At 40.4% G+C, this 17,719-nt stretch overlaps 1 protein-coding gene across 1 annotated transcript in view; it reads right to left on the reverse strand.

Moving 5' to 3' along the window:
• Positions 1 to 17,719, reverse strand: part of ENTPD1 (ectonucleoside triphosphate diphosphohydrolase 1) — a 155,196-nt gene that overhangs the window by 46,651 nt on the left and 90,826 nt on the right. The window contains exons 4-5 of the mRNA XM_053692528.1: positions 11,654 to 11,804; positions 7,946 to 8,105 (exon numbers count right to left, since the gene is read on the reverse strand). Of these exons, the coding sequence (XP_053548503.1) occupies positions 7,946 to 8,105; positions 11,654 to 11,804 (311 nt within the window). The remainder of the gene's footprint in view (positions 1 to 7,945; positions 8,106 to 11,653; positions 11,805 to 17,719) is intronic.

Raw genomic sequence — 17,719 nt, forward strand, 5'->3', positions numbered from 1 at the left:
ATCTTCATCTCTTTTCTGTTTCAGAGTAAATAGTACATACCAGCACTATTTTAAAATAACAAACTCTTGATTGAATAATAAAAACTACAGTTAAACACTAAAAAACTCTAAGCCATCTCCGTGGAGATGTTGCCTGTACAACGGCAAAGAGAATGACTGGGGAAGGCGGAGCCTAGGAGGGATCATGTGACCAGCTTTGCTGGGCTCTTTGCCATTTCCTGTTGGGGAGGAGAATATCCCACAAGTAAGGATGACGCCGTGGACCGGACACACCTATGTTGGAGAAAGCTCCTTTAACTTTACTTTGTCATTTGAAATGTTATAAAAATACCACATATGCTGAAAATATGAATACTTTCGTATTCTCTAAACAAAAGTAACAGATACTAAAATAATAATTTTATATTGCTCTTTTAAAATGGGCTGTGTTTTCAATGAGCAAAGACAGCTATTTCATATACAGTACAATGTCCTTTTAATGGCATTAAATGTATTTTCTAAAAAAAGAAAGGGGTTAGAAATGTCTTTTTTGATACAACGAAGAACAATGGACCTCAAGGTACCTTTAAAGTTCCACAGAATGAAAAGATAGTATTTCTACCTAGAAGCATTAAATATAACTTTAAAATGTTTACAGAACTGAATTCTCATGTAGAAGAAAATGATTTGAGGTAACAGCACAATCAGTCGTTTAACTCAATAGGTTTTAAGGGTATTACAGGGATATAAAACACTTGATATTATAATATAAAATGCTTAAATATGTGTAGTTAAATGGTGAAAATACACTGCATTTTATTCGCACCCTTTTCCTGTAAATTAAAGGGCCACTATGATTCAGATAAAGCAGGCAATTTAAAAAAAAACTTTCCAACATAGTTCCATTATCAAAATGTGCACATTCTTTATAAATGCACAATCTCTGAGCATTTGCAAAAGTGCACTGTATATGTGTATATGCATTTTGTGATTGGCTGATGGCTGCCCCATGATACCGGGGAGAGAAAATTGGATTAACTTTAAAATTTGCGAGAAAATATTCTACTGCTCATTTAAAGCAAGTGCTATTACATTGTCTTTTTATGGTGTATACGTCAGTCATTCACATCTACTGTATTTAGTGGTCATTTAAAGGGGCAGTCATCTCCAAAATTGTTATTGTTTAAAAAGATAGATAATCCCCTTATTACCCATTCCCCAGTTTTGCACAGCCAATAGAGTTATATTAATTTGCTTTTAACCTCTGTGATTACCTTGTATCTAAGCCTCTTTTGACAGCCCCCTAATCACATGGCTATTTATTTTTTATCTATTGACTTGCATTTTAGCCAATCAGTGCAGTGTAATCCACAACTCCATGGACGTGAGCACAATGTTATCTATATGGTACACATGGATTAGCAGTCCCTTGTTGGGAAAAGCAAATAAAAATAAATAAGAGGCTGTCTGTAGTGGTCTAGAAACAGGCAGAAATTTAGAGGTTTTAAATGTTATAAAGTATATTAATATAACAATGTTGGTTGTGCAAAGCTGGGAATTTGGGTAGTAAAGGCATTATCTATCTTTTTAAACAATAACAATTTTGGTGTTGACTGTCCCTTTAACTCTGAATAGTGTGGGTTTTCCTAATTTACACAAGACTTAGAAATTCATAAACCAGATTTCTCAAGCCAGTCATTGTTTGACTGCTGTATGAGCTCATTTATAGACGTCCCTAATTGGCCCCAGCAGAAGATAAGAGATTTAAGAAGGTACTGAAAACCAATGCAAATGTAGCTGTCTACTCCAGTAACATACATATAATAAATGGAGTAGGAAGTTTGGCCTTTGAAAAAAATTACAGTAAAAACAGAATTTATGTTTACCTGATAAATTACTTTCTCCAACGGTGTGTCCGGTCCACGGCGTCATCCTTACTTGTGGGATATTCTCTTCCCCAACAGGAAATGGCAAAGAGCCCAGCAAAGCTGGTCACATGATCCCTCCTAGGCTCCGCCTACCCCAGTCATTCGACCGACGTTAAGGAGGAATATTTGCATAGGAGAAACCATATGGTACCGTGGTGACTGTAGTTAAAGAAAATAAATTATCAGACCTGATTAAAAAAACCAGGGCGGGCCGTGGACCGGACACACCGTTGGAGAAAGTAATTTATCAGGTAAACATAAATTCTGTTTTCTCCAACATAGGTGTGTCCGGTCCACGGCGTCATCCTTACTTGTGGGAACCAATACCAAAGCTTTAGGACAAGGATGAAGGGAGGGAGCAAATCAGGTCACCTAAATGGAAGGCACCACGGCTTGCAAAACCTTTCTCCCAAAAATAGCCTCAGAAGAAGCAAAAGTATCAAACTTGTAAAATTTGGTAAAAGTGTGCAGTGAAGACCAAGTCGCTGCCCTACATATCTGATCAACAGAAGCCTCGTTCTTGAAGGCCCATGTGGAAGCCACAGCCCTAGTGGAATGAGCCGTGATTCTTTCGGGAGGCTGCCGTCCGGCAGTCTCGTAAGCCAATCTGATGATGCTTTTAATCCAAAAAGAGAGAGAGGTAGAAGTTGCTTTTTGACCTCTCCTTTTACCGGAATAAACAACAAACAAGGAAGATGTTTGTCTAAAATCCTTTGTAGCTTCTAAATAGAATTTTAGAGCGCGAACATCCAAATTGTGCAACAAACGTTCCTTCTTTGAAACTGGTTTCGGACACAGAGAAGGTACGATAATCTCCTGGTTAATGTTTTTGTTAGAAACAACTTTTGGAAGAAAACCAGGTTTAGTACGTAAAACCACCTTATCTGCATGGAACACCAGATAAGGAGGAGAACACTGCAGAGCAGATAATTCTGAAACTCTTCTAGCAGAAGAAATTGCAACTAAAAACAAAACTTTCCAAGATAATAACTTAATATCAACGGAATGTAAGGGTTCAAACGGAACCCCCTGAAGAACTGAAAGAACTAAATTGAGACTCCAAGGAGGAGTCAAAGGTTTGAAAACAGGCTTAATTCTAACCAGAGCCTGAACAAAGGCTTGAACATCTGGCACAGCTGCCAGCTTTTTGTGAAGTAACACAGACAAGGCAGAAATCTGTCCCTTCAGGGAACTTGCAGATAATCCTTTTTCCAATCCTTCTTGAAGGAAGGATAGAATCTTAGGAATCTTAACCTTGTCCCAAGGGAATCCTTTAGATTCACACCAACAGATATATTTTTTCCAAATTTTGTGGTAAATCTTTCTAGTTACAGGCTTTCTGGCCTGAACAAGAGTATCGATAACAGAATCCGAGAACCCTCGCTTCGATAAGATCAAGCGTTCAATCTCCAAGCAGTCAGCTGGAGTGAAACCAGGTTCGGATGTTCGAACGGACCCTGAACAAGAAGGTCTCGTCTCAAAGGTAGCTTCCAAGGTGGAGCCGATGACATATTCACCAGATCTGCATACCAAGTCCTGCGTGGCCACGCAGGAGCTATCAAGATCACCGACGCCCTCTCCTGATTGATCCTGGCTACCAGCCTGGGGATGAGAGGAAACGGCGGGAACACATAAGCTAGTTTGAAGGTCCAAGGTGCTACTAGTGCATCCACTAGAGCCGCCTTGGGATCCCTGGATCTGGACCCGTAGCAAGGAACTTTGAAGTTCTGACGAGAGGCCATCAGATCCATGTCTGGAATGCCCCACAGCTGAGTGACTTGGGCAAAGATTTCCGGATGGAGTTCCCACTCCCCCGGATGCAATGTCTGACGACTCAGAAAATCCGCTTCCCAATTTTCCACTCCTGGGATGTGGATAGCGGACAGGTGGCAGGAGTGAGACTCCGCCCATAGAATGATTTTGGTCACTTCTTCCATCGCTAGGGAACTCCTTGTTCCCCCCTGATGGTTGATGTACGCAACAGTTGTCATGTTGTCTGATTGAAACCGTATGAACTTGGCCCTCGCTAGCTGAGGCCAAGCCTTGAGAGCATTGAATATCGCTCTCAGTTCCAGAATATTTATCGGTAGAAGAGATTCTTCCCGAGACCAAAGACCCTGAGCTTTCAGGGATCCCCAGACCGCGCCCCAGCCCATCAGACTGGCGTCGGTCGTGACAATGACCCACTCTGGTCTGCGGAATGTCATCCCTTGAGACAGGTTGTCCAGGGACAGCCACCAACGGAGTGAGTCTCTGGTCCTCTGATTTACTTGTATCTTCGGAGACAAGTCTGTATAATCCCCATTCCACTGACTGAGCATGCACAGTTGTAATGGTCTTAGATGAATGCGCGCAAAAGGAACTATGTCCATTGCCGCTACCATCAACCCGATCACTTCCATGCACTGAGCTATGGAAGGAAGAGGAACGGAATGAAGTATCCGACAAGAGTCTAGAAGCTTTGTTTTTCTGGCCTCTGTCAGAAATATCCTCATTTCTAAGGAGTCTATTATTGTTCCCAAGAAGGGAACCCTTGTTGACGGAGATAGAGAACTCTTTTCCACGTTCACTTTCCATCCGTGAGATCTAAGAAAGGCCAGGACTATGTCCGTGTGAGCCTTTGCTTGAGGAAGGGACGACGCTTGAATCAGAATGTCGTCCAAATAAGGTACTACAGCAATGCCCCTTGGTCTTAGCACAGCTAGAAGGGACCCTAGTACCTTTGTGAAAATCCTTGGAGCAGTGGCTAATCCGAAAGGAAGCGCCACGAACTGGTAATGCTTGTCCAGGAATGCGAACCTTAGGAACCGATGATGTTCCTTGTGGATAGGAATATGTAGATACGCATCCTTTAAATCCACCGTGGTCATGAATTGACCTTCCTGGATGGAAGGAAGAATAGTTCGAATGGTTTCCATCTTGAACGATGGAACCTTGAGAAACTTGTTTAAGATCTTGAGATCTAAGATTGGTCTGAACGTTCCCTCTTTTTTGGGAACTATGAACAGATTGGAGTAGAACCCCATCCCTTGTTCTCTTAATGGAACAGGATGAATCACTCCCATTTTTAACAGGTCTTCTACACAATGTAAGAATGCCTGTCTTTTTATGTGGTCTGAAGACAACTGAGACCTGTGGAACCTCCCCCTTGGGGGAAGCCCCTTGAATTCCAGAAGATAACCTTGGGAGACTATTTCTAGCGCCCAAGGATCCAGAACATCTCTTGCCCAAGCCTGAGCGAAGAGAGAGAGTCTGCCCCCCACCAGATCCGGTCCCGGATCGGGGGCCAACATTTCATGCTGTCTTGGTAGCAGTGGCAGGTTTCTTGGCCTGCTTTCCCTTGTTCCAGCCTTGCATTGGTCTCCAAGCTGGCTTGGCTTGAGAAGTATTACCCTCTTGCTTAGAGGACGTAGCACTTTGGGCTGGTCCGTTTCTACGAAAGGGACGAAAATTAGGTTTATTTTTTGCCTTGAAAGGCCGATCCTGAGGAAGGGCGTGGCCCTTACCCCCAGTGATATCAGAGATAATCTCTTTCAAGTCAGGGCCAAACAGCGTTTTCCCCTTGAAAGGAATGTTAAGTAGCTTGTTCTTGGAAGACGCATCAGCCGACCAAGATTTCAACCAAAGCGCTCTGCGCGCCACAATAGCAAACCCAGAATTCTTAGCCGCTAACCTAGCCAATTGCAAAGTGGCGTCTAGGGTAAAAGAATTAGCCAATTTGAGAGCATTGATTCTGTCCATAATCTCCTCATAAGGAGGAGAAACACTATCGACCGCCTTTATCAGCTCATCGAACCAGAAACATGCGGCTGTAGCGACAGGGACAACGCATGAAATTGGTTGTAGAAGGTAACCCTGCTGAACAAACATCTTTTTAAGCAAACCTTCTAATTTTTTATCCATAGGATCTTTGAAAGCACAACTATCCTCTATGGGTATAGTGGTGCGTTTGTTTAAAGTGGAAACCGCTCCCTCGACCTTGGGGACTGTCTGCCATAAGTCCTTTCTGGGGTCGACCATAGGAAACAATTTTTTAAATATGGGGGGAGGGACGAAAGGAATACCGGGCCTTTCCCATTCTTTATTAACAATGTCCGCCACCCGCTTGGGTATAGGAAAAGCTTCTGGGAGCCCCGGCACCTCTAGGAACTTGTCCATTTTACATAGTTTCTCTGGGATGACCAACTTGTCACAATCATCCAGAGTGGATAATACCTCCTTAAGCAGAATGCGGAGATGTTCCAACTTAAATTTAAATGTAATCACATCAGGTTCAGCATGTTGAGAAATGTTCCCTGAATCAGTAATTTCTCCCTCAGACAAAACCTCCCTGGCCCCATCAGACTGGGTTAGGGGCCCTTCAGAAACATTATTATCAGCGTCGTCATGCTCTTCAGTATCTAAAACAGAGCAGTCGCGCTTACGCTGATAAGTGTTCATTTTGGCTAAAATGTTTTTGACAGAATTATCCATTACAGCCGTTAATTGTTGCATAGTAAGGAGTATTGGCGCGCTAGATGTACTAGGGGCCTCCTGAGTGGGCAAGACTCGTGTAGACGAAGGAGGGAATGATGCAGTACCATGCTTACTCCCCTCACTTGAGGAATCATCTTGGGCATCATTGTCATTGTCACATAAATCACATTTATTTAAATGAATAGGAATTCTGGCTTCCCCACATTCAGAACACAGTCTATCTGGTAGTTCAGACATGTTAAACAGGCATAAACTTGATAACAAAGTACAAAAAACGTTTTAAAATAAAACCGTTACTGTCACTTTAAATTTTAAACTGAACACACTTTATTACTGCAATTGCGAAAAAACATGAAGGAATTGTTCAAAATTCACCAAATTTTCACCACAGTGTCTTAAAGCCTTAAAAGTATTGCACACCAAATTTGGAAGCTTTAACCCTTAAAATAACGGAACCGGAGCCGTTTTGAACTTTAACCCCTTTACAGTCCCTGGTATCTGCTTTGCTGAGACCCAACCAAGCCCAAAGGGGAATACGATACCAAATGACGCCTTCAGAAAGTCTTTTCTAAGTATCAGAGCTCCTCTCACATGCGACTGCATGCCATGCCTCTCAAAAACAAGTGCGCAACACCGGCGCGAAAATGAGGCTCTGCCTATGCTTTGGGAAATCCCCTAAAGAATAAGGTGTCTAAAACAGTGCCTGCCGATATTATTATATCAAAATACCCAAATAAAATGATTCCTCAAGGCTAAATATGTGTTAATAATGAATCGATTTAGCCCAGAAAAAGTCTACAGTCTTAATAAGCCCTTGTGAAGCCCTTATTTACGATCGTAATAAACATGGCTTACCGGATCCCATAGGGAAAATGACAGCTTCCAGCATTACATCGTCTTGTTAGAATGTGTCATACCTCAAGCAGCAAGAGGCTGCTCACTGTTCCCCCAACTGAAGTTAATTGCTCTCAACAGTCCTGTGTGGAACAGCCATGGATTTTAGTGACGGTTGCTAAAATCATTTTCCTCATACAAACAGAAATCTTCATCTCTTTTCTGTTTCTGAGTAAATAGTACATACCAGCACTATTTCAAAATAACAAACTCTTGATTGAATAATAAAAACTACAGTTAAACACTAAAAAACTCTAAGCCATCTCCGTGGAGATGTTGCCTGTACAACGGCAAAGAGAATGACTGGGGTAGGCGGAGCCTAGGAGGGATCATGTGACCAGCTTTGCTGGGCTCTTTGCCATTTCCTGTTGGGGAAGAGAATATCCCACAAGTAAGGATGACGCCGTGGACCGGACACACCTATGTTGGAGAAAAAGGTGTTAATGTATTCTGAAAGTTTTAACACTCTGTTGGCATATTATGTTTTACAAGTGTTTCATGCCCCTTTAATACTGAATCCTTTATAATAATATTTAAACACAGATTTATAAACATCATATATTCAGAGGTTTTCTCCATTAAACCAGCTGTATTTGCTTTCTGACAATATGATATTTTCTAGCACATCTGATCTTTCCATCTGTCATGCTCATGAGGCATAAACGTACTTGTATGAAGTTGCCTAGCAAATAATTGATAGTGGTCCAGCCGTACGCTCCTTCCTCTTGCCCTGTGATTATTCTGGCACCCTGAAAATCAAAGGGAGACGCCCGCAATGTATCCGCAACAGCTGCCAGGACATCATCAGCCAAGTTGGAGTTATATAACCTACAAAGAATAAGAACTACATGGATTTGGCCCATACCCACTTATCAATAGCTTCACTGTTCTAAAACTATAAATATTCCTTTGATATCATAACCAAAAATATAATAGGTTTAACAAAAGCAAGAGAAGGTTTAATTCATCCCTGTGCATTTGATCTGCACTGTACAGATATAATAGCACACAATCTTTTATAACAAGTGAATGGTGAAACAGAATTATCAGGGAATGTTTAGTGCAGTCGACATACTGTATCATTAGTGTGTCCTATACTTTCAATGGATAGTGCGGCCGCGCTATACATTGCTAAATTACAAGTTGTGAGTTATGTGTTGCGTCTTAGCACAACACATTACATCTCTAAAGACTGGGAACCTAAAGCAAAGTTAGGGCTAGAATAAAAGTATAACAAAAACACATGTAAAACGCACCTTCGGCTCAGCATACTTTGTCTTAGTGCACTTTCAGGTTTGAGCTTGAGTGAAAGCAGATCAGAGTTTTGTAGTGCACCAAAAAGAGCTCTATGAGGTGAGCGAGTTAGCTTGTCTGCCCTCAGGGCTGGACTGGGAATAAAAAGCAGCCCTGGAAAAATATGAAGACCAGCCCTATTTTATGTTGAGTCAGTAGAATGCAAATGCCCCATTTTTCTCAAAGGGGATTACTGGGATACTCCTTCCCTAATATTTTTTCAGAATTAAATTATATTACTTTGTATTAAACAAAAATGCCAGATTGAGATTATATAGCAAAACTACAACCCAATTGTATCAATCAATCACCCCTTTAAATTGTAGCTTTCCAGCCTCAGCTGCTGCAGCCCACCGGGAAATCTCCTGGTATCCTGGTATGCCAATCCGGCCCTGTACTGCCCTATCCAAACTCCAGATGTTAGCGCACCTGAGGCTTACGCTCGAGCTCTACCATTTTAAATTTCAACTTGGATTATGAGCACAAGAATAAGAGTGCTATTGATTTAACTTGAGCGGTGCTAGTGCTCACAAGTGCTAATATTCTTCTGCTCACCTTGTAATCTAAGCATATCTATTAAAAGTATAGGGCATGCTATTGGGATGTTGGTCACACTAAACATTCTCTGGTCATAGAGTTTTACCATTGACTTGCCAAATTTTTAAGCAACGCACAAACGATCAGTGCAAATCCAGTGAGTTGCACTACCTGCGGCCATACTTGGCATTCATTTAGCAAACAAATCATTGAATGCACATGCAGTGAAGACCCTGGTGAGTATGTTTAATTTATCGCCATTGATTGAGGCCAATTATGTCTAGAGGTAAAAGTGATTGCTTAGAACAGTGCACAATGTCAGAGTAGCATATTTAGATTATAGAATTAGACCTTCGTCTGGGAAAAAAGCTACATTTTTACACAAAATAATGTATTTTACAGCAAAAGCAAGAAATATAATATATATATATATATATATATATATATATTTTGGGATGTTGTACAATTTTCATGAATTAAATTTATGGCGAATTACATTTTGAGTTTAAAATACTTTTAATTGTTTATTCAGTGTTCTCCAGTGACCAGCCGGGTGGTATTATGATTTAGCCATGTAAAGGGAATTGTAATACTTTACAAAGTTATGAAATTTTCTGCTGTACAAAGCACTTATTAAATGGATATGAAACCTATATTTTTTGCTTTCATGATTCAGATATCAAATACAATTTTAAATGATTTTTCAATTTACTGCTATTATCTAAATTGTTTCACTCGCTTGGTATTCTTTGTTGAAAAACAATGCCACCAATCAGCAGCTCCTGAGCCTGCCTAGGTATGCTTTTCAACAAAGGATACCAACAGAATAAAACAAATTAGATAATAGAAGCTGTTTAACATTGCAAACGCTCTCTGAATCACGAAAGAAAAGTTTTGGGTTTAATTTAACATAAATGTATTTAATGATAATTTGTGCGAAAGGTATTAGCTGATTTTCAGTTAAAGAGACAGTCAAACCAAAATTTTACTTTCATAATTTAGACTGAGCATGCAATTTTAAACAAATATCAAATCTACTACTATTCTTTTACTTCTAATTTGCTTCTCTCTCTCTCTCTTGGTATCCTTTGTTAAAAAAGCATACCTAGCTAGGCTCAGAAGCAGTAGTTCACTACTGGGAGCTAGCTGGTGATTGGTGGCTGCACATATATGCCTCTTGTCATTGGCTCACCAAATGTGTTCATCTTGCTCCCAGTAGTGTGTTGCTACTCATTCAACAAAAGGATACCAAGAGAATTAATCAAATTTGAATTAAACTTGAAAGCTGTTTCATAATTCAGATAGATTATATATTTGTATGTCCCTTTAATATTGGCATAAATGTAAGCCAGCTTGTCAGTAAAAGCAACTGGATCCTGGGGAAAACACTGTATACACTACATGTAAAAAACCCTTTATCCAAACTGCTTGGGACAGGAAAAGCATGTTGGAATATTTGTATTTGTAAAATAGGACAGTTTGGAGAGGGGATGGGACCAAGTGTAAACAACATGTCATTTAGGCAATATGTACGTGTCATGGTACAGCTTATACATGCAACCTAAAGGTAGTTTTTATATCATTTTTACATAGTAAACAGGGGCCTCTATACTACTCACAATACTTTAATGAAAGAAAATGTTGGGGTTTTATGTCCCTTTATTTAGGCAGTATATACAATTTTAAACCCTTTTCCAGTTTACTTCTATTATCAAATTTGCTTCATTCTCTTGGTATCATTTGTTGAAGGAGCAGCAATGCACTACTGGTTTCTAACCGAACACATGGGTGAGCCAATGAATCGGTATATATATATATATATATATATATATATATATATATATATATATATATATATATATATATATATATATATATATACATATGCAGCCACCAATCAGCAGCTACAACCTTGGTTCTTTTCTGCTTCTGAGCTTACCTAGATAAACCTTTCAGCAAAGGAAAACAAGAGAAGGAACCAAATTAAATAATATAAGTAAATTGAAAAGTTGTTTAAAATGTTATGCTCTGTCTAAATCATGAATGTCTTATTATGACTTTACTGTCCCTTTAAGTAAAAGAATAATCCCTGTATCTGATCCAGTAGAATAATCAAAGTCACCTCTTCTCAAGGTGGGGGAAAACCAACGTGTATCTACATTTTTTTACCTTGTATCATTTTCAATACTTTTGTATACATAGTACCCTTTAGAAATATAGTACAGTGATGTAATCAGAAAGGTACTATTTGGCTTCCTAAAATAGCCCGGTCTCGCCGCTGGTGGCAAGACTGCATTATTGAAAAAGCAACCCCCATAGAAAGACCTGCAACGTACAGGGTACATCACTGGTCATTAAGGAGTTATTGTTTATTTAATAACCAAGACAATCTCTTTCAAAATCTTGTAAACATAGCTGTGCACTAATTGACCCCTAAACTGTAAGTGGTTTCCTGTAAAAAGCAGAAGAGAATAACCTTTCTGAATTCTAGGTATCATTTATCTGCTGTTATTATTATTTTATGTATTGCTGAGCTGTACTCATACCTGAGTAACCGCATCCCGGCTGTTGCTCCTAAATACACCGGTGTCTCACTATGGCGGTTTTCTGGAATCATATTACTGGCTTTCTTCAAGCAAGTCTGAAGAGAAACTCCGGCCTTTGCTGGCTCTTGGGAATAACTCGATATACCAGGTCCTATTAGTGAGAAAACAAATACTCCATTATCAGCACTTCCAAGCTTGCGTTCTTAAAGGGATGTAAAAGCAAATTAAGGGGGCTGATTTAAGAGTTAAAAAAAAAAGGTTGTTTTTCCCTAACATGATGTGCACTATGTTAAATCAAAAATTAAATGGTTCAGATACAACATGCAGTTTTTAGAGACTTTAAAATGTACTTATATTATCACATGTATTTTGCTTTTTTGGTATCCTTAGCTGAATAGCATACCTAGGTAGGCTCAATAGCAGCAATGCACTACTGTTGGTGATTGCACATATCTGCTTCTTGTAATTAGCTCACATGATGTGTGCAACTAGCTAAGGGATACTAAACCCAATTTATTTCTTTTATGATTCAGATAGAGCATGCCGTTTAAAGCAACTTTCTAATTTACTCCTTTTATCAATTTTTCTTCGTTGTCTTGCAATCTTTATTTGAAAAAGTAGAAATTTAAGGTTAGGACCCGGACCATTTTGGGTTCAGCACCTGGGTAGAGCTTGCTGATTGGTTGCTACTTTTAGCCACCAATCAGCAAGTGCTAGCCAGGTGCTGAACCAAAAATGGGCTGGCTCTTAAAGGGACACTGAACCGCATTTTTTTTTTCTTTCGTGATTCAGATAGAGCATGAAATTTTAAGCAACTTTGTAATTTACTCCTCATTCTTTTAGTATCTTTATTTGAAATGCAAGAATGTAAGTTTAGATGCCGGCCCATTTTTGGTGAACATCCTGGGTTGTTCTTGCCGATTGGTGGATATATTCATTCACCAATAAAAAAGTGCTGTCCAGAGTCTGAAACAAAAAAAAAGCTTAGATGCGTTCTTTTTTAAATAAAGATAGCAAGAGAAGGAAGAAAAATTGATAATAGGAGAAAATTAGAAAGTTGCTTAAAATTGCATGCTCTATCTGAATCATGAAAGAAAAAAATTGGGTTCAGTGTCCCTTTAAGCTTACATTCCTGATTTTTTTTAAAATAAAGATATCAAGAGAACAAAGAACAGGACATTTATGCTTACCTGATAAATTTGTTTCTTTTACGATACGACGAGTCCACGGATTTCATCCTTACTTATGGGATATCGCCTCCTGGTCAGCAGGAGAAGGCAAAGAGAACCGCAGCAGAGCTGTATATATAGCTCCTCCCTTCCCTCCCACTCCAGTCATTCGATCGAAGTTAGGAAGAGAAAGGAAAAGCCAAGGTGCAGAGGTGACTGAAGTTTAACAAAAATAAAGACCTGTCTTAGGAAATTACAGGGTGGGCCGTGGACTCGTCGTATCGTAAAAGAAACAAATTTATCAGGTAAGCATAAATTTCCTTTTCTTTTACAAGATACGACGAGTCCACGGATTTCATCCTTACTTATGGGATACAAAACCAAAGCTATAGGACACAGATGAAAGGGAGGGACAAGACAGGAACCTAAACGGAAGGCATCACTGCTTGAAGAACCTTTCTCCCAAAAACAGCTTCAGACGAGGCAAAAGTATCAAATTTGTAAAATTTGGAAAAAGTGTGAAGAGACGACCAAGTTGCAGCCTTGCAAATCTGTTCAACAGAAGCTTCATTTTTAAATGCCCATGAGGAAGCCACAGCCGTAGTGGAATGAGCCGTAATTCGTTCAGGAGGCTGCTGTCCAGCAGTCTCATATGCAAAACAGATGATACTCTTCAGCCAAAAAGAAAGAGGTAGCCGTAGCTTTCTGACCCCTACGTTTCCCATTAAAGACAACAAATAATGAAGATGATTGACGAAATTCCTTAGTCGCCTGCAAGTAAAACCTCAGGGCACGGACTACGTCCAAATTATGCAAGAGGCGCTCCTTCTTAGAAGAAGGATGAGGACACAATGAAGGAATAATAATTTCCTGATTAATATTTTTGTTGGAAACAACCTTAGGAAGAAAACCAGGTCTGGTACGTCACACTACCTTATCGGAATAAAAAATAAGGTAAGGAGAATCACATTGTAATGCTGAAAGCTCAGAAACTCTGCAAGCAGAAAAAATAGCAACCAAAAATAAACTTTCCAAGATAATAACTTAATATCTATGGAATGCATAGGTTCAAACGGAACCCCTTGAAGAACATTAAGAACTAAATTCAAACTCCAAGGAGAAGCAATTGGTCTAAATACAGGCCTGATTCCAGTCAGAGCCTGACAAAAAGATTGAACATCTGGAACGTCTGCCAGACGCTTGTGTAGTAAAATAGACAAAGCAGAAATCTGTCCCTTTAAGGAACTTGCAGACAACCTTTTCTCCAAACCATCTTGGAGAAAAGACAAAATCCTAGGAATCCTAACTCTACTCCATGAGTAGCCCTTGGATTCGCACCAATAAAGATATTTACGCCATATCTTATGGTAAATATTTCTATTAACAGGCTTACGTGCCTGAATCAAAGTATCAATGACCGAATCAGAGAACCCACGCTTAGATAAAATCAAGCGTGCAATCTCCAAGCAGTTAGCCGGAGAGACATTAGATTCGGATGATGGAAGGGTCCCTGAATTAACAGGTTCTTTCTCAATGGAAGCGTTCACGGTGGCTGAGAGGACATGTCTACCAGGTCGGCATACCAAGTCCTGCGAGGCCATGCCGGAGCAATGAGGATCACCGAAGCCCTCTCCTGTCTGACTCAAGCAATCACCCGGGAAAGGAGAGCAAAAGGAGGAAACACATAAGCTAGGCTTAACGACCAAGGCACTGCCAAAGCAGCTATCATTTCGGCCTGGGGATCCCTGGACCTGGACCCATATCTCAGAAGCTTGGCATTCTGACGAGATGCCATAAGATCCAACTCCGGCCTGCCCCACTTGAGAATCAGGTCGGCAAATACCTCCGGATGGAGTTCCCATTCCCCCGGATGAAAATTCTGCCTGCTCAGAAAATCTGCTTCCCAGTTTTCTACTCCTGGGATGTAGAATGCCGACAGATAACAAGAGTGAGCCTCCGCCCACTGAATTATCTTGGCTACTTCTGTCATCGCTAAGGAACTCCTTGTTCCTCCCTGATGATTGATGTAAGCTACAGTCGTGATGTTGGCTGACTGGAATCTGATGAATTTGGCCGAAGCCAACTGAGGCCAAGCCTGAAGCGCATTGAATATTGCTCTCAACTCCAGAATATTGATGGGAAGTAGAGACTCCGATCGAGTCCACACACCCTGAGCCTTCAGGGATTTCCAGACTGCTCCCCATCCTATCAGGCTGGCGTCCGTTGTCACTATCACCCATGAGGGTCTGCGGAAGCACGTCCCTTGGGACAGATGATCCTGTGACAACCACCATAAAGGAAAGTCCCTTGTCTCCTGATCCAGATCTATTTGAGGAGACAAATTTGCATAATCTCCATTCCACTGTCTGAGCATGCCCAGTTGTAGAGGTCTGAGAGTTACTGTTTACATGTCCCTGAAATAATAAACAGAGAAATTATGGCAAATAAAATGAACAAATAAAAAACGTTACTGTCACTTTAAATTTAAAACAGTAACGTTTACTGCAGTCCGTTCTACATCGCTTGCTTACAAAAATTCGCTAAGTGTATCATGTTATCAAGGAATCATGCAACACGTAGCCATCATAGTACATCCTTGGGCATAGAAATAACTGAGACTGAGACACAAACTGTTAGACATTCTGGCATGTGTAAAAGGCAATCCTATTTAACAGAAAAAAAACCACAGAGTGTAAACTGATCTGGAGCGCATCTTTGCAGCGCTATCCAGACCCACATAAGACCAACACAGAACTCGCTCACAAACTGCTCTATGCGACACCTGTGTACTACAGAGCAAGAGCGGTCCCAAGCCCCGCCCATCGTAGGTGTGATATTCCTATCTAAAGACTGCATTGACATTCATGGACGAAATATCAGCAGAAGAAAAGCGCCAAAACAAAACCCCGTCCCTCATGGGCGGAACAATACAAACTCTCCCTGTCGCCATCATTATAATAAAAAAAGGTGACCGGGAGATCACACTGAACCTTTTAAGTAGGAAACATTAACGTAACACCGGAGCAAGGCATAAAAAGTGCATGTTCAGATAAAAAAACTCTTTTACAGGTTACCACAACAATAAAGCAACCATAAATCAAAGGTTATAGTCTCACTGTTATCGGGCACATCCCACATGGTATCCTGCCCGGTTAACATATCTCTAAGCCACTCTCCATAGCCCCAGTGCCTGCAGCCAGACGTGCTGCCAGAAAAACCTCTAATTATCAGCACAGTGTTACCGTCTCCTGTATAGGCGATATATGGAACAAGGCAACATGTCACAGTAGGAGTCCACTTTACAATATAGCTCCTAGTAGTGTATCCCCACCACAAAGCCATAACCTGCTATGTGAAAGCTGAGTGGTACATAGTAAATAGGGGAACCCTTACAATAAAGGTACATTACCCCACTACAAAAAAGGTAGTATACACACAGCCATTTCTGAGCTAGAACTGTCCCAGAAAAACAAAAGAGCTGCACATACCTCTATGCTAAGTAACAGCATGATCGGTCCCACAATATTAACAGGTCTTCTCCCTCCTGCAGTTCTGTGGAGACATACAGGGCCTTGGATAATATTTGCTAAGACCATATTCTGAAGGGCAGCACTCAGTATGGGAGGCGCAGTGAGAATGTAATCCCACCAGTTCCCATTGTCTTAAAGCCACCAAATGCTTCTCTTGTTACTGAAGAGGCTGATCTGGTCTAGGCTACACCCCTGAGCAAAGCAGTACACTCAGGCACTACTTTTAAAATAATAAACTCTTGATAGAAGAATCCATAACTAACACCTCACTTTGCCTCTTCCTATCACTAACACAGGCAAAGAGAATGACTGGGGTGGGAGGGAAGGGAGGAGCTATATATACAGCTCTGCTGTGGTGCTCTTTGCCTCCTCCTGCTGAACAGGAGGCGATATCCCATAAGTAAGGATGAAATCTGTGGACTCGTCGTATCCTGTAAAAGAAATTGATAATAGGAGTAAATTAGAAAGTCGCTTAAAATTGCACGCTCTGTCTGAATCATTAAAGAAATATTGGGTTTAGTATCCCTTTAACAAACTAAATTTTCCAACTGGATAATAATATCTAAAGGACCAGTAAGAACAGTGGATTTGCATAATCAACAAATGCATGATAACAAGAAAATGCAATAGCAGTTTTTTTTCTAACAAATTTCAAAGTTATGTCTATTTCCACTCCCCTTTATCATGTGTCAGCCATCAGCCAATCACAAATGCATATATGTATTTTCTGTGAATTCTTGCACATACTCAGTAGGAGCTGGTGACTCAAAGTGTAAATATAAAAAGACTGTGCACATTTTGTTAATGGAAGTAAATTGAAAAGTTGTTTAAAGGGATACTCGATGAATGAAGTTGTGGACTCTCCCTGTCTTATGGAAGGAAATAAGTAAACTTATTTTAAACACAAAGTCGTTTTTTCTGCAGCAGAAGTGATGCATTAAAAGTTGATATTTCACTTAAATTTCACTCTAATTAATCAAGAACTATAACTATATGTTGTCATTTCCATATTCTGTTTGAATTTTTTTTTCATTTAAAGGGACACAAGTCAAAATTAAACTTTCATGATTCAGATAGAGCGGGCAATTTTAAAGGACCGGAAAATACAGTAGATTTGCAAAATCAGCAAATGCATGACAAAAAGACAATGCAATAGCACTTACCCTGCATGCGAGCGCAAAATAGCGCTCGTAAGCAATGCTGAATTCCGGAAGCGGAATTCAGCCCTCCAGAGGTGAGCTGCGGCGGACAGGGGTAGCTATGTGCGCCACTGTCCGCCGTAGCTTTATAAATTGACCCCTAAGTAGTGGAATCTCTTAACCTGCATAATAACTGTCTCCCTGTGTGTGTACCCCTGCAAAACATAG

Source organism: Bombina bombina, chromosome 9, assembly GCF_027579735.1.
Source record: "Bombina bombina isolate aBomBom1 chromosome 9, aBomBom1.pri, whole genome shotgun sequence".
Taxonomy (NCBI): Eukaryota; Metazoa; Chordata; class Amphibia; order Anura; family Bombinatoridae; genus Bombina; species Bombina bombina.